General features: G+C 43.4%; 1 protein-coding gene across 2 annotated transcripts in view; it reads right to left on the bottom strand.

The window, feature by feature from the left end:
* Positions 1 to 23,549, bottom strand: part of CFTR (CF transmembrane conductance regulator) — a 97,616-nt gene that overhangs the window by 41,150 nt on the left and 32,917 nt on the right. For both annotated transcript variants that reach the window (XM_081211412.1, XM_081211413.1), the window contains 8 exons: positions 22,606 to 22,852; positions 17,991 to 18,083; positions 16,415 to 16,597; positions 13,761 to 13,952; positions 8,761 to 8,855; positions 6,954 to 7,040; positions 5,382 to 6,102; positions 570 to 698 (listed from right to left, as the gene is read on the bottom strand). In XM_081211412.1, coding sequence (XP_081067538.1) covers positions 570 to 698; positions 5,382 to 6,102; positions 6,954 to 7,040; positions 8,761 to 8,855; positions 13,761 to 13,952; positions 16,415 to 16,597; positions 17,991 to 18,083; positions 22,606 to 22,852 — 1,747 coding nt within the window. The remainder of the gene's footprint in view (positions 1 to 569; positions 699 to 5,381; positions 6,103 to 6,953; positions 7,041 to 8,760; positions 8,856 to 13,760; positions 13,953 to 16,414; positions 16,598 to 17,990; positions 18,084 to 22,605; positions 22,853 to 23,549) is intronic.

Raw genomic sequence — 23,549 nt, 5'->3', positions numbered from 1 at the left:
TGGCACACATGTTAAAAACATAACAAGAGCCCTGCTGGATTAAACCAACAGCCCATCTAGACCAGAAACCTGTTCGTATAGTGGACAACCATCTGTCTAGGGAATTTTGGGAAATAAAATGGTGGTACATGTTTAAAGCAACTTCCTATTTTTACCTAATTCCTTTGTGTATGTGTTAATTTTCGCTTCCCTTTTAAAGTTTACCAGTTTATATTTTATCAACCTTATTTTTACCCTCTGTTTTCTTCTCTGTTTACAGCGCAATGCTAGCAATGTCTTAGAAGAAACACTGTGTTAAATAGAGCACGCAGAAAGGTAATTGTTAGGAGGATCACACCATTAATTTCACACACACTAATAGGTTGTTGTTTTTTAGTAGACTATGGGTCAGACTAGAACATATTTAATCTAGAATCCTCCTGCACTCCTCTTCCTCCGCCAGTGCCTGTGGGTTAGGAGTTCCAGTGGCTCCCTTCTGCTGCTATCACTATGAAAAGAGTTATGCTAACAGTGCTTTCATTTATAGTAGCTTAAGCAGAGTTAAGTTAAAATAGAGTTAATATACTTACCTCAATTAGAAAAATAACTACACATATAATTAACACAATAATCAACTTTTTGTGGACAGTAATATATCTGAAGTATGTATTCCATGTAGTAACAGCATTCATGGTCTCTGAATCCTCACAAAAATATTCCTGGAAAAAGAATGGACAAGAACACCATTAGAACCAGTGCTTTCTTTCTAGAAAAATAGGTGCCAGGAAGTTGTTACAGTAAGAGCCACACTTTTTAACAACAAAAAGAGGTTCTGTTACTCCGTACCCTTGAGTGACCCCTGAAAAAAGCACTGATTAGAACTATCTGAGTAACATAATCTTTTGTTGGCACCTTATTCAAAGGAATGAGAGCTGACTATTGTTGAGATGTGTATAAAACTTTTAAAATTTCCAGCTGTCTTCTAAACAATATGATATACTTGAAAATTCCTGACATCTCATTGTTTTCAGATGTAAAAATGGTATCGGGGGGATTTTTTTCAGGGAAACCCTGGATGTATGGCAACGTGATGGAAAAAGCAGCTCCAAAAGCTTAAAAATCAGTATTTCCGGGGGAGGTCCCCCCCAAAAGGTGAACAATTTCTAAAAGGCTCAACAATTTTGCGTGTGCCAGGAATTTAACTTTTCTGAAATATGGCAGCCCTACAATATGATGCTCACACAATAAGATGCTTAAGAATATTTGCCCAGTCTATTTCTTTGCATTCATACTTCTAACTTTTTTATTTAAAAAAACCATTGAGGAGCTGCAATGAAGGAGAAGATTTTGACAATATCTGGCAACCGCTGGTTATTGTACAGATGTTGGATACGTATTTTTTTTTTTACTATTTTAAGGATTTGTTATGTTCACCACCTGGATACTTTGTTGTAATCATTTATAATTGCATAGTACACAATAAACAAGGCACTGCTATGCTCCCTGAAACACAGCCCAAATGTAATCTTTGTGCTTTGATTCAACAATAGTACTGCTCAAGTGTGGGGTCTACTCACGTTCAAACAATGCATGGTTGTGGGGAGTGAAGCCACACATACCATCCGAGCTCCTAGGACCTTGCACACTCCACTCTGGATTTTTACACGGGCAGGATTGTTGGGGGCAGTACACATAGACCTGCAGCCCTTCATGCGTTCTTTGAATGTGAGTAAATCCAACACCTGAGTAGGACTATTACCGTGAGAAGAATAATAATAATAATAATAATAATTTATTATTTATACCCCGCCCATCTGGCTGGGCCTCCCCAGCCACTCTGGGCGGCTTCCATAAAAACCAAAAATACAATAAAATATCACACGTTAAAAACTTCCCTGAACAGGGCTGCCTTAAGATGTCTCCTGAATGTCAGATAGTTGTTTATCACTTTGACATCTGCTGGAAGGGCGTTCCACAGGGCGGGCGCCACTACCGAGAAGGCCCTCTGCCTGGTTCCCTGTAGCTTTGCTTCTCGCAATGAGGGAACCGCCAGAAGGCCCTCGGCGCTGGACCTCAGCGTCCGGGCAGAATGATGGGGGTGGAGACGCTCCTTCAGGTATACTGGACCGAGGCCGTTTAGGGCTTTAAAGGTCAGCACCAACACTTTGAATTGTGCTCGGAAACGTACTGGGAGCCAATGCAGGTCTTTCAAGACCGGTGTTATATGGTCTCGGCGGCCGCTCCCAGTCACCAGTCTAGCTGCCGCATTCTGGATTAGTTGTAGTTTCCGAGTCACCTTCAAAGGTAGCCCCACGTAGAGTGCATTGCAGTAGTCCAAGCGGGAGATAACCAGAGCATGCACCACTCTGGCGAGACAGTCCGCAGGCAGATAGGGTCTCAGCCTACGTACCAGATGGAGCTGGTAAACAGCTGCCCTGGACACAGATTTGACCTGCGCCTCCATGGACAGCTGTGAGTCCAAAATGACTCCCAGGCTGCGCACCTGGTCCTTCAGGGGCACAGTTACCCCATTCAGGACCAGGGAATCCTCCACACCTGCCCGCCTCCTGTCCCCCAAAAACAGTACTTCTGTCTTGTCAGGATTCAACCTCAATCTGTTAGCCGCCATCCATCCTCCAACCGCCTCCAGACACTCACACAGGACCTTCACCGCCTTCACTGGTTCTGATTTAAAAGAGAGGTAGAGCTGGGTATCATCCGCATACTGATGAACACCCAGCCCAAACCTCCTGATGATCTCTCCCAGCGGCCGCATGTAGATGTTAAAAAGCATGGGGGAGAGGACAGAACCCTGAGGCACCCCACAAGTGAGAGCCCAGGGGTCTGAACACTCATCCCCCACCACCACTTTCTGAACACGGCCCAGGAGGAAGGAGCGGAACCACTGTATGACAGTGCCCCCAGCTCCCAGCCCCTCAAGACGGTCCAGAAGGATGCTATGGTCGATGGTATCGAACGCCGCTGAGAGATCCAGCAGAACTAGGAAACAGCTCTCACCTTTGTCCCTAGCCCGCCGGAGATCATCAACCAGTGCGACCAAGGCAGTTTCAGTCCCATGATGAGGCCTGAATCCCGACTGGAAGGGATCCAAATGGTCCGCTTCTTCCAGGCGTGCCTGGAGTTGTTCGGCAACCGCTCGCTCAATCACCTTGCCCAGGAATGGAAGATTTGAGACTGGGCGATAGTTGGCCATCGTGGCCGCATCTAAAGATGGTTTTTTAAGAAGCGGTTTAATAACCGCCTCTTTCAGCGGGTCTGGGAAGGCTCCCTCACGGAGGGAAGCATTCACCACCCCACGAAGCCCATCGCCCAGTCCTTCCCGGCTAGCTTTTATAAGCCAGGATGGGCAAGGATCCAGGAGACAGGTGGTTGGTTTCACTCGTCCAAGCAGCCTGTCCACATCCTCGGAGGTAACAGATTGGAATTGATCCCACTCAACTTGACTAGACAGAACTCTAGCACTCTCCCGCCCCGGCCCTGCTCCCACGGTGGAGTCTACTTCTTCCCGAATTTGAGCGATTTTATCTGCAAAAAACTTTGCAAAATCATTGCAGGAGAACATGTGGCCCGTACTGGGCCCCGATGTTGCAGGTGGTTCCGCTAAATTGTGAACCACCTGAAAAAGTCTCCTGCTGCTGTTTTCTGCAGATGCAATAGAGGCGGTGAAGAAATTCTTCTTCGCCGTCGCTATCGCCACTTGGTAGGCTCGACGTTGAGCTCTAACCTGTGTCCGGTCAGATTCGGAATGAGTTATCCGCCACCGGCGCTCTAGCCGTCTCAACGATTGTTTCATTGCCCTCAGATCCGTGGAAAACCACGGGGCTGTCCGGGCTCCATGCAATCGGAGAGGGCGCTTCGGAGCCAAACAGTCAATAGCCCTGGTTAACTCCACATTCCAGCGGGCCACCAGGGAATCGGCTGAAAGGCCATCAACATGGGATAAAGTATCCCCTACCACTCTCTGGAAACCATTTGGATCCATTAAGTGGCGGGGGCGGACCATCCGAATTGGTCCCACCTCCCTGCAGAGGGGAAGGGTCGCGGAGAAGTCCAGTTGCACCAGGAAGTGATCTGACCATGGCACTTCTTTCGTTTCACTTTTACTTAGTGTCAGATCACCAACATCCATAGAGGTAAACACCAGGTCCAAGGCATGTCCACGGCTGTGGGTTGGGCCAGACTTATTCAGGGACAGCCCCATGGAGGCCATGCTTTCCACGAAGTCCCGAGCGGCCCCTTGTAAGGTCGTGTCGGCATGGATGTTAAAATCCCCTAGGACAACCAAGCTAGGTGTCTCCAGGAGAACATCCGCCACGACCTGAAGCAGCTCGGGCAGGGAATCCTTGGTGCAGCGGGGAGGTCGGTACACCAAAAGGAATCCTGTACTGCCCCTATTGCCCAACTTCCAGAACATGCACTCAGAAAACTGGGTCTTCCCAATAGGACGCCTGGTGCAAACTAATGACTTCCTAAAAATCACTGCAACCCCCCCTCCCCGCCCATGTGACCTGGGTTGCTGTGCGTAAGAGAAACCTGGTGGACAAGCAGCGGCAAGGACAGGCCCATCTGCTTCATCCAACCAAGTCTCTGTTACACATGCCAGGTCAAGTCCTCCATCCACGATCAAGTCATGGATGGCAGTGGTCTTATGAATCATTGACCTGGCATTGCACAGCAGCACCTTCAGGTCATGTGGGTATCCCTTGCTGATTCTAGTATCCATCCGGTCAGGACCAGACCCGGAGGCAGGGATAGTCCTCAGACAATCTCCCTGAGATCATTAATTACATTTTCAAATGTGAAATCAAAGGGGTACGTGATACAAGAATGCTCTACTGGGTGTTCAGTCATAGAGGACCATGTTACGTAGATCATGGGTAGGCAAACTAAGACCCAGGGGCCGGATCTTGCCCAATCACCTTCTAAATCCGGCCCGCAGACAGTCTGGGAATCAGAGTGTTTTTACATGGGTAGAATGTGTCCTTTTATTTAAAATGCATCTCTGGGTTATTTGTGGTGGTGTTTTTACATGAGCAGAATGTGTGCTTTTATTTAAAATGCATCTCTGGGTTATTTGTGGGGCATAGGAATTCATTCTCCCCCACAAAAAAATATAGTCCAGCCCCCAAGGTTTGAGGGACAGTGGACCGGCCCCCTGCTGAAAAAGTTTGCTGACCCCTGACACAGATACTGGGAACTGAAGCATATCTAACAACAATCTTCCAGAAGAGCAGCCATGTTAGTATGTTTGCTGATAAAATAGTCTTTCAGCAATGTAAAAGAGTAGCCAGGTTACTATGGAATAAGCTTTCATGGACTGAATTTTATGAGGTGGATGGTATATAAATGCACATCTGCCAACAGTAATTTGAACCACGTACCTTTAAATCCTCTTCATTAAGCTCCTCGCTTATTTCTGCCACACTGTCCATAGACAAGCGCCTGGCATAGATATCTGTCTCGCAAGACGGGTGGGCTACTGACATTTTACGTATGGATACATTGCCCTTTTTGTAAAAACTCTGACGTTGGTGAACTGATGTTCGGGTCATCAAGTTAAGCACAGACTGTCTTCTATGTTCTCTAAACGTGGGTCCTGCATTGATCACATTGCTGCGTGGCAGAATTGCCTCTCCTTGTTCAGAGTCCGGTACCAACGAAAACCTTCTTTCTACGGGTTTCCCAAGGCCTTCTTCTATACCATTGACCTGAAGAGGATTTTTTTGCATAAAGGAGAACTTCCTGCTAGAATTCAGCGCATTCATGACCGAGTTCTTCCTTTTTTCCACAAAGTTTGAGGTCTGTTTAAAAGACGTTCTCTTTATTTCGTTTGGTGCGCCCATGCCGTCGCTACCAATAGAAAGTCTCCGCAGTGTTTCGCTTAGAATGGAGTTCCTTCGATCTGTGCTGAACTGATCAAAACCATCAAATCCCATCAGCTCAGAGCTAAAGTTGGGTCTCTGACCCTGAAGTTCAGAAAAGGTACCGTAGAAATAACAGCTTCCTTCGTGTAAAATTAGTATCTTGTCTGCTATTTTCAAATGTTCCAGCTTCGATGTAACAAGTATTCTAGTTTTATTGACAATAAGTTTGCAAACACAGCTTCGCAAAAAGAAGGGGGGGAAACAATTAGAGATTTCAAGGAGGGTAATCATTGCTTATTTTCTGTCCAATTTTGCTGATCTTCTTTGAGTGCTTTCCAATTTCAAAGCAACAACCCAGATTCATTTAGCCAAGATACAATTTGAAGAGCAAAAGAAAGTATGTCACTCAAGTAATTGTGCACTGAGGACTCTAGCTAGGTATCTGAATATCATAGCCACCAGCACTGGGTATATGGGGCACAGGGAGCTCCAGCCGCCTCAATATTTTGAATCAGGGTGCCCACTCACCCCCAATATTGAGGGGGCCAACATCCCCTACCACCCCGGGCACCCTCCATGTGATCCAGCCCCTGCCTGTTTGTTTTTTTAAAGACTCAGTTAAACAATTATTTACACACAAACATAGAAGAGAAGTGTGTTCTTTTAAATGTCATTAAGTGGCTGATAACAGCTAAGGTGAGGTCAGCAAACCAACACAAAGGGCTATAGCACGTCCTGGGATGATCTACAGAACTACTGAAATTCAGACTAAGAAGCTTGGAATGATCATGAGGGTTTATTGCAATCCAATCAGTTACAATATCCATAGAATAATGTGCATTTCATGATGTTCTGAACCTTACCAAGCCTACTCCTAAAAGCATTGAGCATTTGCACAAAATCAAATTATACATTAGAAAATCTGTTTCTTGGGTTTGGGTGCTGCTTTGCACAAATTCTTTTGCATTATGTTGGCATAATACCCTGTGTATTTATTTATTAAATAAGCAGATTTTGTTTATTAAATTTATTTATTTATTTAATAAAATTTATTTATTAAATAAGCAAATATGTCAAAATATACTATACCTTTCAAATATTTCTTTCTCTGTTAACATGTCTAGATAACCGAAAGGGGAATCCAAGAGATACAAATCAGCATCTTTATATACTGCTCTAAATAAAGGACATAAAAATGAAATTAGCTCCCATTAAAAGTAAATGCTAACATTTAATTTATATTTGGAATGTTTCATCAGAATATTTTTTTCTATTAGTATATGCAATAAAAACATCACCCAGAGAATCCAGTATTGTGATCACGTAGGCTTTATAATCCACCATATTAACATTTAATTTCAGGAAACAATTACAGTCTGAGTTTTTGAACGCCAAGGCGCCTCTGCTGCAGCAGCACCGGACCTGCCTACATCTGCCCCAGTGGCAACAAAATATGTTTCTCGCATATTGGTTTCTACAGCCACAGCAGGCACTGTAACCTTCCAACACTTTGATTTCACCCCCAATTGCGCATTCTTCCATCGTCTCCCAAGGCAGACAGATGCCAGCAACAACCGATACCAAGCACTTATCCATTGACACGCCACATAAAAGCATGGTGCTTTGCTTGGATCTTAAATCCTCGGTGATTAAATTTGAATTTTGCCATTGTTGGTGAACTCAGTGGCAATCATGTTTCTCCAGAATAAGCTCAAAATGTAAACAAGAGGTAAATTAGCCCATGAAGGTGCTGTAGACATATTTTCTATCTATGTGATTAAAGAGGTCCCATATAAATGGTATCTACATGTTATGCTGGACACGGGTGGTGCTGTGGGTTAAACCACTGAGCCTAGGACTTGCCGATCAGAAGGTCGGTGGTTCGAATCCCTGCGATGGGGTGAGCTCCTGTTGCTAAGTTCCTGCTCCTGCCGACCTAGCAGTTTGAAAGCACGTCAAAGTGCAAGTAGATAAATAGGTACCGCTCCGGCGGAAAGGTAAACGGTTTTTCCGTGCGCTGCTCTGGTTCGCCAGAAGTGGCTTAGTCATGCTTGCCACATGACCCGGAAGCTGTACGCTAGCTCCCTCGGCCAATAAAGCGAGATCAGCGCCGCAACCCCAGAGTTGGTTGCGACTGGACCTAATGGTCAGGGGTCCCTTAACCTTTACCTTACATGTTATACCGGGGAAGGATCTGACTATTCCAGCTCTACAATTCTCTTATTCTATTCCAGTTCTCTTAGTTTAAGTCATATAACCCTCATCTGAAAGCTGCCACCTATTCCTGTAGTGTATTACTTCAGTTGAAATGGGAGCATCACCAACAATTCTAGTTTAAATAAGGACTGTGTTGCTAGCGACAATTCTGTGCTAAAACCACTACCTCCCATGTGCTTCCCATAAGTGCTGAGGAAATGCCTGACTGAGCTTGCAATGGGAGTAGTTGCACTAGTGAATAATGCAATGCTGAAAACTTTGGGCAGACATTGCACCCATTTTCAGAGGCAGGGATGATTTCAAACATTATAACAATGGGAACCTGAATGCATTAGTTCTTGCAGAGTGGAAACTGCTAGTTGCAACAGGGGAGGAAAACGGAGTGTAGGATTATTTCTGATGCCTCCCTTTAAATGCCAGAACTTTGGAAAAGGCTGGAATTTCATACCATGGAACTAGAAAGCTGTATTTGAAAACATTAAAAATTTAGCAGCAATTTTAGGCACCAGAAGTTTTTCAATGAGTTGTAAGAAAGCAACAAGGTTCTGAATTTATAAAACCAAATCCTTACCTTGCATATGAATGTGAGACTTCCATTAATCATGAGAAATTGCATGCTGATAACAAAACAAGTATGGGCTGTATTTATTAAAAACATCATACAATTATTTCAATTCACCTGGCAAGAGAGATCCTGGCTCGCTGACCACCACTGAGAGTGATCCCACCTTCTCCCAAAACGGTGTCATCTTTTTCTGGAAACTTCGAAATGTCCTGTTGAAACATTTTATAAAAGTTTTTTTTTTCAGATTACACCACAGCTTCTCAATTTATATCATATGGAGCAATTCTAAGTCATAAAAATGAGCGACTGAGGGCAAATTCACACAACTTCTTTGCCATTTTAACCAGATCTGGTTGGGAGCAATCTCTCTTTAGAGCTCTTTGCAACCCAATGGGATCTTCAGAATCCTGACTAATCTAATCATACACAGGATTTGGCCACTTTACAGCTCACCCCAGTTACCCATAACTTATACAGATGCCAATTGGCTCCAGTCTCCTTTCATTGCAATAACTGCTTAATTGTTTCTAGCCTATTTTTTTTTTGTTATTTGGCAAGCAACTAATCCATTAGATGAGCATTCCTCTTCTCCCATTAAGCTTAGTTTATGCGGTAGCCTTTTGTGATGGACATGGCAGACATTTGATATAATGCAGAAAATGTAATTTCCCAGTCATTCATTTAGTGGAATGGGACACAGCTTCTTAGCAAGCACACATGGTGGACTTTAAGAACTCACCAGCTTCCATCCTGGTGGCTGGTTGTTTTTAATTAAGCCCTAGAAATTATTGCCATCTCTATTTGACTGGTATTATTTTTAATGTACATTCTTGGGTGAGGATCTGTACAGTGGTGCCTCGCAAGACGAAATTAATTCGTTCCGCGAGTTTTTTCGTCTAGCGAATTTTTCGTCTTGCGAAGCACGGTGTCGGGAAAGTTTTGGAAAAGCTTCAAAAATCACCAAAGTCTTCAAAAGCCTCAAAAAAGGCTACCACACCACGTTCTATGAGTTGTTCCTCGAAGTCAAGTCGCAACTGTATTAACGGTGTTAAGAAGAAAGAAACAAACTTGCAAGACGTTTCCGTCTGGCGAAGCAAGCCCATAGGGAAATTCGTCTTGCGAAGCAGCTCAAAAAACGCAAAACCCTTTCGTCTAGCGAGTTTTTCGTCTTGCGAGGCATTTGTCTTGCGGGGCACCACTGTACTTCATTTGGGATAAGACTTCCAAAATTTTAAATACTCCCCTCCCAAAAAAAACTTTTAGGGTAAAATAGGTTGCGATGTTCGCACCAGAGTAATAGGAGATCATCATGCGCAGACTAATAGCAGACAAACAAGCACTGCCCATATTGTGTTTCCTCTGGGGTAGATAACAGCACATGTTGCTTTGCTTTCTTCCTTGGGAAAGGCTGCACATCTGCAGTAGAGCAGAGAGGACCACATGCACAATGCTACGACTCTTTCCAGCTCTAGACCATGAGACAACCCTCGTACCTTTAGGAATTCCCTCTGCTGCAGGAAAAATCCATTGCACTTTTGAGTAAATTATCTAAAGCAGCGGTCAGCAAACGTGTTTAGCAGGGGGGCGGTCCACTGTCCCTCAGACCTTGGGGGGGCCAGACTATATTTTTGGGGGGGGAATGAACGAATTCCTATGCCCCACAAATAACCCAGAGATGCATTTTAAATAAAAAGGCCCATTCTACTTATGTAGACTGATTCCCAGTCTGAGGGCTGGATTTAGAAGGTGATTGGGCCGGATCTGGCCCCCAGACCTTAGTTTGCCTACCCATGATCTAAGGCTAATTGTTCTGTAAGATGTTTATCCCCTTTTCCTGCCCTACATTTGTTTTTAGTTTCATCTTTCAGTCTTTGGGGTCATTATGCTCTGCTGGATTTGATTAGGTAGTCAGCTACTAAGACAAATACGCTACCAGCAATTTAAACTCTGGTTTGCTTTGTAAATAAACACAATAATCCTGGGCTTCCTTCAGTTTTTCTCTTTCCTGATTCTCCAAACATTGATTTGGTTATTTTCTGAATGTTTTTTCCCCCTCCACAGTTTCAGCATTAATTTCACTGTGGGTACTTAAGCTGGAGACAGCAGTCTAGTCTGTTTTGTAAGCTGCTGGGACTCTTTTGAAGATAACCTGCATATCTGACAAACTTAACTATAAAATACCCATAGGGACAAAAGCAAGTCTCATATTTCCTCTGATCATCGACAGTGAGAGTCGTATACAAAAGGAGAATCCTGTTAGCATCCAAATCAGAATCCCAATCCTAGTCAGAAGAAAGAAGGCCTTCTTATGTTCACTGGGACTCGATATATGAAGTCTAACAGGGATGCGGGTGGCGCTGTGATCTAAACCACTGAGCCTCTTGGGCTTGCCAATCAGAAGGTCAGCGGTTCGAATCCCCTCAACAGGGTTAGCTCCCATTGCTCTGTACCAGCTCCTGCCAACCTAGCAGTTTGAAAGCACGCCAGTGCAAGTAGATAAATAAGTATTGCTGTGGTGGGAATGTAAACGCCGTTTCCGTGCACTTTGGTTTCCATCACGGTGTCCCGTTGCACCAGAAGCGGTTTAGTCACGCTGGCCACATGACCCGGAAAGCTGTCTGTGGACAAACGCTGGCTCCCTCAGCCTGAAAGCAAGATGAGCACCCCCCTAGCTGCCTTTGACTGGACTTAATCGTCCAGGGGTCCTTTACCTTTACCTATATGAAGTCTAAGGCTAATTAAGGAACATACAAAAATGAGGGGGAAGTTTAGATTGGCAGGCAAGCAGAAGACCGGCTGGCCACTCTGAGAATAGATTGCCGAACTAAATGAGCCTTAGACCTGGTTCTCTTCCTATGTTCTTAAGGGGGGAAGTAAGATTGTGAAACAATTTTCTTGAGATATTTCCCAACTTGTCTGTGAGTATCACGATTTGCCAGGTTTTCTGAGACCTTTATCAAAGTTCATCGAGGCCTTCTCAATGTCCACTGTATAGTTCTGAGGGAGAAAATTGCATTGGAGTCTACTTCTCCTTAAGCTCTCAAGCCAATCATGTTTCTTTAAAGTTTCAGTTGCTCCCTTCCCACCAGCCTTGAGTACAGTTTTAAGATTGTCAAGGACTGTTCCTAAATACTATACTCAGTGCCAGACATAATGCATTCGGCATCCATGGTAAAATCCTGCATTTGTTTTAATAAATAGAAATATAGGTCCTTTTCTGAGGCCAACACCACAAACCTTGACGGATTTCTGGTTCCATCTCAAATATTTTTGGATAGAAAAGTACCACTAATGAGGTCTTTCAACACTGCAAACACTAATTCAGAGTACAACAAGTAAAATGTTCCACCCTGCAGAATGTGCTTCAATGTATCCTAAAAGGAATTTTTTTTTCTCCTATCTCAAAACCCAGAAAGTTATGCAAGCTATTTGCTTTCTCTTCCATCTATGCATAATTGTATTTGATAAAGCTACCTCACACATCTCCTTCAATCCTTCAAGTGAAATTTGATGGTACATTCTTTGGAACGGATTGAACACTGGTCAAAGGAGATAGGGGCTATTAATGATTGGGTTTCCTGACATGAAAACTAATTGAGGTACGAATGGGGGAGTGATAGTCTGACCTTTCACTTTACCTGCACCAAGTAGTTTGCTGCTTCAAATATACATACATGAGAAAGGTAATATAGGCAAAAGGTAAAAAGGTAAAGGACCCCATGATGGTTTAAGTCCAGTCAAAGGCAACTATGGGGTTGCTGCACTCATCTCGCTTTCAGGCCGAGGGAACCGGCGTTTGTCCACAGACAGCTTTCCAGGTCATGTGGCCAGCAGGTCTAAAGCGCTTCTGGCACAACAGAACACCGTGACAGAAATGTCATTTACCTTCCTGCCGCAGCAGTACGTATTTATCTACTTGCACTGGAGTGCTTTTAGACAACAGCACCACCCACATCCCATCAGAAAGGTAATATATGAACTATGACTTACAGGTATGAGATGAGCAAGCTGTTCAGCATTCCATATTACTTGCTTAGTATAGCAATGTGATACATGCACTTTTGCAAATACTAGTTAATAGACACTTCTGATAAAAATATTTTAAGCGCTGTTACTAGCTCTACATCTTCTGTCTCATCCCTATTCTTTTCCTTCTATTCAGACCCAGAAGATTTATAGCTTACCTGGCTGAGCCATTTGCAGGTTATGCAACACAACCTATCCATCACGAAAACATAATTTCAGGAAATTTCTGATTTAATTATTTTGTTGGCAAAGCCTGACTTTAATGAACGGACAGACTTTGGAAGTACAGCAACCTCAAGCAAGAATTGTATTTCTACAATTTCAACAGTCATTTCAAAATGTCAAGATTCAGCCAAAGAGACAACAGACATGCATATATATTAGTATATATTTTACTATAACATTACTGTGGCTGTTTCCTCTTAACAGAATGCATAATATTTGATTCTTAGATTTACTGTCCTAGATATGGGACAGCTATACCTTATTATACGTAAAAATTCAGAGGGTTAGTTCTCTACAATGTAATTGAAATCATTCTTGCAGCTGATGACAGGTTCCACAAGAGTATGACACATCTCAGGAAAATATTGTCTCGCTATCCCATTCTCATTTATTTTATCATGCTTTGACTAGATGTGTCAACAACTATATTTCTTTCTCTCTCTCTCTCTCTCTCTCTCTATATATATATATATACATGAATTTGATGCCCATATTGGCCTTAACTAAATTCTAAGCCCAGTGTTGTTTTGAAACTTTAATTTTACCGGTAATTATAAATACAAGTTGCTTTATGCTTTGGACACATTTTAAATCATTCACCAGTCAAGGCTGTGCAATGAGATCTAAGCAGAAGAGGACGGTACCTTGAACAGGGAAATTAAAGCATTAGGGTTCATATAGCCTTGTGCTGAATGAGGAAAATACTGAATACAGTACAGTACTAATAAATTATAAGTGCTTCTTTGAATTTTAAAAATCTTATTCAGCACTTCTTATACAGTACTGCCATTGGCTAGATGTACCCCTGCAGCTTTTAACCACAATCACGTACTACAAGCAAGAAGAAAATATTAAAGACTGACCTCTTCTAACTGACAGGCTTTGATGACACTCTTGTATCGGAATTCATCATAGGAAACCCCAAAGATGATGTTTTCTTTAATTGTTCCAGGCATGATCCATGATACTTGAGGGCAAAAGGAAATCCTTCCACTGTGTTTAATTTTACCTTCCAAAGGCTCCAGCTCTCCCATAATCATCATCAGGAGAGAAGTCTGTTATTGAGATTTATAATAATTAACATTCATTCTTTAATAAAGAGGTGTGTACAACAAGATCTAAGGGACGCGGGTGGCGCTGTGAGTTAAACCACAGAGCCTAGGACTTGCCGATCAGAAGGTCGGCGGTTCGAATCCCCGCGACGGGGTGAGCTCCCGTTGTTCGGTCCCAGCTCCTGCCCACCTAGCAGTTCAAAACCATGTCAAAGTGCAAGTAGATAAATAGGCGGGAAGGTAAACGGCATTTCCGTGCGCTGCTCTGGTTCGCCAGAAGCAGCTTAGCCATGCTGGCCACATGACCCGGAAGCTGTACACTGGCTCCCTCGGCCAATAAAGCGAGATGAGCGCCGCAACCCCAGAGTCGGTCACGACTGGACCTAATGGTCAGGGGTCCTTTTACCTTTACCTTACAACAAGATCTAGCAGCCATGACTATTCTAAGTTTGCAACTTTGTACAATATGTTTAAATCAATAAATCTGAAAGGATGGGGTTTTATGTGCATGGTTTGGCAGATTCATTCCAATACATATTCAAAATGCAAAAGGATGAAAAGTCTGAAAATCATCCTTGCAAGCTCAGAAAATAGCCTGTCAATCATAGAAATCTTTCACATTTACAGAGTAAACCTCAATGCCCCTGTGAATCTCTGATGAGTCAGGCAAAGCATTAGGTGTAAATTAATCATAAACCCAGAGATATGACTATTTGTTCAACCTTGAAAAGGCGTAATTAATTTGTGTAACTTTTTAATTGATCCTATTAATGATTTGGCTTGGTGTGACATTTCCTGCAATACTTCTCTGTAAAACAGTACAAGAGCACAGCTAGTGATTCATTCTAGCTTGAAAGCCCTTCAGGAAGCTATTGATCGTGACTTCAGAATACACTTGCCATGGTTTCTGAGTTAATTAGTAGCTAATAGTAACCTTGTGGCACTTAGTGCACATCAAAGTGGTAAGAAATATGAGGAAATATCATACATGTTATCAAAGGTACTCTAAATGCAAGCCGCCTTCAGAAATTAGCCTCCATGCATTCCCTTCATTTTTTCTTTGAATGCTGTGAAAGCTAATTTCTAAAGGGGGTCTACTTGTCACAGAATGCCTTTAGTTAGTAAAACAGTCATAAAACTATTTTTAAACTTCTGCATCTCCAACAGAGGTGGGCTTCCTGTGACACAACTTGAGAACTTAAGACAGCGGTTCTCAAATTTTTATTCTGAAAGTGTGGACCAGAGAAAAAAGATTTGAGAACCACTGTCTTAGGCACTGCGGCTAAGTTGTGACTTGATGAGTTAGTTAGAATAACTGGAGTCAGGGCTGGTGCAAGATGCAAAAGCAAACAAAATACCCTTTAAAGTTTAAAAACCTTCCTGCCCTTTTAAATATTGTGTAGAAAAGGTAAAGGTAAAGGGACCTCTGACGATTAGGTCCAGTCATAAACAACTCTGAGGTTGCAGCGCTCATCTCACTTTACTGGCCGAGGGAGCCGGTGTACAGCTTCCGGGTCATGTGGCCAGCATGACTAAGCCGCTTCTGGCGAACTAGAGCAGTGCACAGAAATGCCGTTTACCTTCCCACTGGAGTGGTACCTATTTATCTATGTGTGTGCCATCGTGTCTACTTCCAGCCTATCTTTCTGCCGTTAAAAAGAATGCATCATTTAATATCACAGAATTAATCGGCTCCACTTCCGGGTGGAGATGGTTTGCGGTCAGGCCGCCTAGACTCCCACCTCAGCGTGAGGGCAGGACAGCATCCCATGTCATGCTGGGAGAGACCCTGGCCACGTCAGGTTACCAGGTGGCCAATCAGGTCACTTGGGGGCGTGGCTGGGGCCGATTTAAGCCGCGGCGCGACTCTGAGGCTTACCTTTCAGCCTCGCACCACGAATCTCCCACCCTCCCATCCTTTTTTCAGGTCGCGTCACTGGCCTTGCTATGATCTTCAATTGGTCACTGTTGAAGGGCCTGGTAGGACTTTTTTCCATTTGGCAAACTGGCACCAGCCACTTGGTTTTCGCCTACCTCATAGCAATCGTCATAGTGTTGTAAGGTTTGGAGGTTAGGCATTGGAGTAGTGATGTGTGGGGGAGGGGAGGTGCGGCCATCTGGGGAATCCAGGGGTGTGGATCTTGTCCAAAGCCTAGGGAGGGACTAGGGCCATGCCACGACCCCAGCAGGAACCCAGGGTGCTCAAGTCGATCCACATCGGCAGGGCTCCCCCTACTGGTGGTTTACCTTTACCAGACTTCCTGCAAGGCAGGCAGGAGTCAGATATAGTCTGTTGTTGCCAATGCCTAAGCCAATACCGCTCACATTCTGTAACCAATAAAGTTGTGGCCTAAATTTTGCCCGTTAACATTAACCTAAAATCTGGGTCCTTCTGTCTTTATTCTCCTGGGGGGGTGGCTTGGGGGCCTTGACATGCAAATATTTCAGCAGTCCGCCATCGGTACCTTTCCTGCTCCAGTAGACCCTGCAACAGCCAGCATCTCTCCCTTTTCAATTCTGAAGCTGATGTCCTTAAGGACAGGAGTAAAATGAAGTTGGAAGTTGCTGAAGAAGAGACCATCACTAGCAGTGGATATTTTCCTGTCGCCATTTTCCTGCTGTGCTTTTGCAAAGAACTCCCCAGATCCCTGCAAAGAGGAAAAGCAAATGCTCAGAATTATAGAGCAGCAACAAGGAAGTGCATGTATAAATGAGTTCTCTAAAGAAAACGCTTTCATATTATGTATCTGCGTTATTATTGCATTAAAATAATTCCATATGTTCTGATGTTTGCTATTTTCAATGCTGACATTTTGGAGATGGGCCCTAATTTAAAACTGTAGTATATTTATTGTATATTCATCAAGCCACTTCTTTGTGCTCCTTGTACAAACACACCCACCCACCCACCCAAAGACGAACTTCTCTTCTTCCTTGCATTGAATTCCCACCCTGTCACATCACCTGCATTTAAGAAATATCGCAGCATGGTTGCCAACTATGGTTAAGGTTTACCAGATTTCCCATATCATCTGGAAATCATAACTGGAAATGGATTCTGAGTTGGAAGAAAATCTGGCTTAACTTGATGTTAACCGCTAACCTTGGTGTAGATGTATTGAATATCCACAGTTAGCCGGATATATGTTCTGATATCAATCAAGCAATTCCATACTCTATATCAAAACCCGCCCCAATCCCTCAAATTTGTATGCAAAGGTGAATCAAACTTTTTTTTTAATGTTATTATAGTCCATTATTGGGGTTATCAGGGCGGAGTCTAGAAAAATGAGTGTTTTTCTTGGAAAGCTTGGATAAAGGGAGAGATGAAGAGGCAACTTCTTTTCCCTTTTCCCCACCATCTGCCTATGTAATGAGACACTGGCATGTATTAGAAGATGCACCTATATTGCAACACTAGTCAATATTTATATACCATGTTAGTTGTATGGTGTAGTGTTGAGAGTGTTCCTCACGTGGCAATTCAGCTACGTGGGTGGTCTTAGTTGGGCCAGTAGCTATATCTCAGCCTAACCTCCTTGACAAGATTGTTGTGAGGATAAAGGGTGGCATCTCAAGGGGGAGGGAACCACGTATGCCAACTTGAGCTTATTGGAGGAATGGTGGGACAAAAATTAATTAAGACACCAGATGGTTTTAAGGATTTTTTGTTGTTGTTTTGCACAGAACACACAAGCTAAATGGTAAAACATGGACAGCAATATATCCTGGAATTTTTGCAACCTCCCCTCCCCCCCAGTAAGCTTTCATTCATTCATATTGAACTAATTAATGCATTAAGTTTGCCATGGTTGTTTGTGGCTGGGCACTTGTCCCTTCTATAACTATATCTGATGCAGAAATTTATCAGGTGAAGCTTTACGCAGCATGGACACAGAATAACAGCGCAGTCTTCACCTGCTGAACATCAGCTTGTCTTGTAGTTATTAAAGGCACATGAAACAGTTAACCTAATACGAGGCAATCCTTTTAAAAGAAACTCTAAGAACTCGGCAAAAACGATCAAAATTTCAGATTTACCTCATCCCAGAAGGCTGTTACTTTATCCAGCTCAAGCCCTGTGGTTGTTAAATTATATTCCAGAGTTTTGTGTTCTTCTTTTTGCAAGAAATCCTGTAAATTTAATTTAAAGTTTTTCAGGCGCCAATACATATAATGCAGCATGCTAAATTCTGACCACAGAACATGTCTTTTAAAACATTTTCTTGTTCCGGCATGAATTACTTTTAATTAAAAAGAAGGCGGTTGTTAATGGGCAAAGTCTGTCCACGCCAGTGAATATTCATCTTCAGATGGAGACTCCCAACATAACATGCAAGTGAGATGGCAAGATCATCATAACTGCACATATGAACCGGCTATGTCACCCTTTGTTTTTGGTTCCTTAATGCTATCTTCCCCTCTCCACCAATCAACTTAAAGACCACCAATAAGAATTTAACCTTACACTTTTGCACTTGAGTCTAACTGCAGGTAGATCTAAACACAGGAAAAACCCACTATAAATAAGTCAGAAATTAGATCGTTTTAACAAAAGAAAAAATCTCTATGGAAAATCACATTTTAATATTTCCTGCTCTCTGCCGCCATCTGGTGTTGCATGTTTATAGTGCATTCAAATCATTGCTTCTTCACTAATGTAGCTGAGTCCTGCATGTAGAAAGAGGCCCTGTCATGTATTACTCATGCAAAGGGGCAACACAAAGGCAATACAAAAGCACTTTGAATTGGGCCCAGAAACCAATTTGCTCAAACTGTTTTGGCCCAGTGAGCAACCCGGTCGCTGAATTCTACACCAGCTGAAGTTTCCAAACCATCCTCAGAGGCAGCCCCGTGTATAACATGTTGCAGTAATCTAACCTAGAGGTTACCAAGGCCCCCTGAGCCTCGAGCAACAACAGGAGATTCAGAAGTTCAACCATCTTACTACCCACACCTTCAGAGGGAGTGCAACTCTTTCAACAGCAAGCAACCGCCCATCCACCCAGCCTAACAGTGTCTCAGTCTTATTTGGATTAGGCTTCAGTTTACTTGCTGTCATCAAATAAAACAAGCGATCACTTTAAATACACTCTGAAGGGAGTGCAAACTGCAAACCCATGAAGGTGCACTCAGATGGCTCCCTGCACGCTTGTAATCAGCCTTAAGGTTCATGTTTGTATCCTCTCGACAGCATATCTGAGCATATGTGTAGCAGAGATAACAGCAGTTGGGTATTAACTATTCAACACATATTTGCAGCAATAAAGTCTTTCAGCCAAATCTTCAAACCAGGTGTTTCGGCCTGTAAATGCTTAGAATGCACAGAGATGGCGCCATTACACATTCCACATTTCCCCCATCATTTTATCTTGGTCCTGAAATAAATGTTGAACCTGGATCTAGACAACCACCTTCTAATATCTGGTCGTCGCATGCCTGTCCTCAGATGCCCTTGGGCACGGCTATTTAAACAAAAATGATCTTGACAATTATGTTTTCCTTTAATGAAATAAAAACTTTGAAGCACCGTTTCCAAAACAGAGTTGGAGCATATAATGGTTAAATGACTCAGCGGCTTCTTATTCTGCAAGTCTCACCACAAAGAAAATGGTCACTTCCAGGGGTTACAGGGCAAGCCAAGGTTATGTAGGACAGGAGAGTTTACTGTGGACACAGGCCAGCCCAAAGTTAAACAAGTGTCACCATTAGCCATGGATTCTGGGACGCAACTCACCCCCCAATGGTTCTAAACATTTGTGTCACTGCTTGCAATACCATCACAATGCACCATATTGCCTTAAGTGAGTTTAAAATGCAAAATTGCACATACTCCAAGCATTATTTTTATTTTATTAGGGTTTGCAAACTGTGGGGGTTTTTTTGTTTGCTTGGGGGTTTTTTGTTCTAATATTTGGAGGGCAGCAGCAAATCCACCCTCTGCATTTATGCTTTGGATGGGTAGAATGGGCCAATGCTTACCTTCCTGACTTTCTGTGTTTTCGTTTCTCTCTAATCTGTTACCTTTTTTTGTCTATGAGAGCTAGGAGGGTTTGTTTTGTGTTTTTTTTGTTATAATCTTATGTGCACACACTTTGGAACAAGATCTGTTGAACACAGTAGGATTTATTTCTGTGTAAATATGCACAGGATCCAGTTATACCATATATTTTTGTCGATGGATGTGGTGGGGTGGGATGAGAAAAAGTTTCAGTCATGCACGGGCTGTCGCTATACTCAGGAGACAATGGGCACTGGAGGGGAGATACAGAGGCTTGATGCTGGCTGAGGAGAAGAAAATTTGAGCTATCCTTCCCAGCTTGGTACATTTTACTTATTCCACAGGTGCTTTCATAAACATCATAATGCATAGTTGCAAAAAAGGAAATTAGTCAGATATCATGATGAGAATATTCAAAAGAAAAAGAAGTTCTTGGAGGCTAGATAGTCAACATAAGTAAAAGGTAAAAAGTAAGGTAAAGGACCCCTGGACGATTAAGTCTAGTCAAAGGCAGCTATGGGGTTGTGGTGCTCATCTTGCTTTCAGGCCGAGGGAGCCGGCGTTTGTCCACAGACAGCTTTCTGGGTCACGTGGCCAACATGACTAAACCACTTCTGGTGCAACAGAACACTGTGACAGAAACCAGAGTGCACAGAAATGCCATTTACCTTCCCATTGCAGCGGTACCTATTTATCTACCTGCACTGGCATGCTTTTGAACTGCTAGGTTGGCATGAGCTGGCACAGAGCAATGGGAGCTCATGCCGTTGCAGGGATCTGAACTAATGATCTTCCGATTGGAAGCCCAAGAGGCTCAGTGGTTTGGACCACAGCGCCACCCTATAATACCACCCATCTGACTGGGTTGTTGGGTAAGGTAAAGGTAAAGGGGCCCCTGACCATTAGGTCCAGCCGTGGACAACTCTGGGGTTGCGGCGCTCATTTCGCTTTACTGGCCAAGGGAGCCGGCGTACAGCTCCCGTGTCATGTGGCCAGCATGACTAAGCCACATCTGGCAAACCAGAGCAGTGCATGGAAACGCCGTTTACCTTCCCGCCGGAGCGGTACCTATTTATCTACTTGCACTTTGATGTGCTTTCAAACTGCTAGGTTGGCAGGAGCAAGGACCGAGCAACGGGAGCTCACCTCATGGCGGGGATTCGAACCTCCGACCTTCTGATCGGCAAGTCCTAGGCACTGTGGTTTAACCCACAGCGCCACCTGCGTCCCAGGGTTGTTGGGTAGCTCCCAAGAAAATATAGTAAAATATATACATAAGTAAAGCCCTGCTGGATCATCGAGTTCAGCATCTGGTTATCACAGTGGTTGGTAAGACGTCCATGAGAAATCTGGTATCACCATTCTGTGATTCTGTTGAGGAGTCCGACCCTTTGGGGATTTCTAGCTTGTTGGACTCTTTTTGACATACAGAGTGACACCATCTCCAATACACCCTTGCCTGTCCTTCTTATAGAGATGACAGCGTCCCAATGGCACTCTCCATTTCCCCAGGTTTCTGCTATGTACAATATAGCTAGGCTTTCCTTTAAGACCAAGCACTCCTGTAACTATAAGGTCAGGAGTTAAGACTGCTTGCGAGGTAGCGATTGAAGAGCCTTTAGCAGATACTGCTTCTACATCAAGAGTTGAGGTAGCTTGTGTGGATGTAGGAATGTAGCCACAGATACAAAGAATTAAGTGGATGAGAGCTTAGACACATCCATTGTGTGCTTCGCTTCTCTATAGAAGTAATACACCTGACCATCTAAAGACAGTGCCTTGAGCAACACTGGCATCTGTCTCTCTTTCCCTCCCTCCCTCTTCTGATGCTCTCTTGTGTCTCTGCCTCCCAAAGGCTTGAACAACTGTTCATTGCAGAAGCCCTGGTTATAAGCTCTGCAGGTGAATGGTGCCACTGAAAGGCACCTCTCTTTGGGGCAGCAAGACTGCCAAGGAGAGGGGAGAGGAGGCTGATGCAACACTCCACAAAGGAAGGTGTTCGAAAAAGGGTGAGAGGCTGCCAGCTCTGCAGACAAGGGGTGACGTAACTGGGCTCCTGAGCCCCTTAGGGGTGTCATGGAAAGAATGTAGTGGGTCAAGGGAGCCGTGGACTCAAAAAGGTTGAAAACCTCTGATCTAAAGAGATGGGGCAATAGGACTAAAGAGGTCTAGCAGTTAACTTGACTTTCCGATTGAAACCACTATAGACTGTTTTTCCACTCTGATGAAAGGGATTTTTCCTACAAAGTAGCATTGCATACTGAGGACTTTTTCTTGCTCCAAACAAACTGGTTCATGCTGCAGTCCTATACATACTTACCTGGAAGTAAGCCTCATTAAACTCAATGTGCTTTACATGCATCAGATACAGGCTGCAATCTTCTATAAACTTGAAAAAAAGTAAATCCCATTGACTCTCAACAGGCTGCCTGAGCAAACATTTGGAGAACTGCAGCTGAAGTCAGCAATGACCTCAGTCAATTGACATTTTCCTCATAACAACAGTGGAGAAATACATCAAAACGGCTTCTACGAATAGCATTTAATGAAGTGCAATAAAATATTGCAATGTACTCTCAGTGATAAATTGGCAAGATAATATACTACAAAGGATTAGCTTCTATTCCTGTAGGGAACTGGGTTTATGTATTGTACCTGTATTTTGTTTATTGCTCCAAGAGAATCATACCATGTCTGCACAGCCCAAGGAAACTGCCTAGTGACTGCCATCCGAAGAACAATGCAAAATGAGATGGTGGTAAATATTTTCCTGAGAATAATTCCGTTGATCAGTGCGTATGGAAGCACAGCCAAGAACACCACAAAAAATCCAGAGAAGAAGAATGCTGAGCTATTGAAATATCTCACATAAGCAGCTTTTTGGGTCAGCTTCAGTTCAGGTCTGTCAAAGAGAAAAGCAAAATGTGGAAGTCATTATACCTGGGGAAAGGTATGCCACCCTAAAAGCAGAAGCAGCTGGGGCTGCAAATAAATGCTTGGAAAACAGCTTTAGCGCAGAATGTGAATGAGGGTGGCACAAAAGTACAACAACTGATCCTTCGGTATAAAGTACCCCTGTGGTGTAAGTTCAGCTGTGAAACAGTGACTGGCCCAAGATTGCCTAGTGAGCTTAGGAATTTGAACCTACATCCAAAACTCTAACATTCACACTACATTTTGCACAGGTCAACACTTCAACTAAAAGGTGTGTTAAATCAGAGCTGCACATTCAGAGACAAGGGAAATCCCTAAAACTAGTGGGCTTCTAGGAGCAACCATCTAGCAGACTATGACAGCAATGTTATTTGCATTTGTTCTGCCAACGAATTGCTATGGATCTCAGAAAATATCAGAGCCCAAAGAGTTTGTGGATAGGGCAAATGTGACATTTTCTGCAAAAATCCGGGTATGTCTTTACACAGTATGACTAGGATGAAAGCGGCTTCATTTCCCTGTTCTTCTGTTTCTTTTTCTTGCAAGTGATTATACTGCATCTGCAAAACCATGCAGTTTTGAAGAGATTCTAGACCTAGAGACGGCAGACTAACTATTGTCCAAATAAGCTGAGAATTTTTATTAGTTATCTTCTTGGTTTGCTT

Source organism: Podarcis bocagei, assembly GCF_964188305.1.
Source record: "Podarcis bocagei genome assembly, chromosome: 10".
Classification (NCBI taxonomy): Eukaryota; Metazoa; Chordata; class Lepidosauria; order Squamata; family Lacertidae; genus Podarcis; species Podarcis bocagei.
Note: the sequence above shows the minus strand (reverse complement) of the source record. Positions and strands in the feature narration are given on the sequence as shown.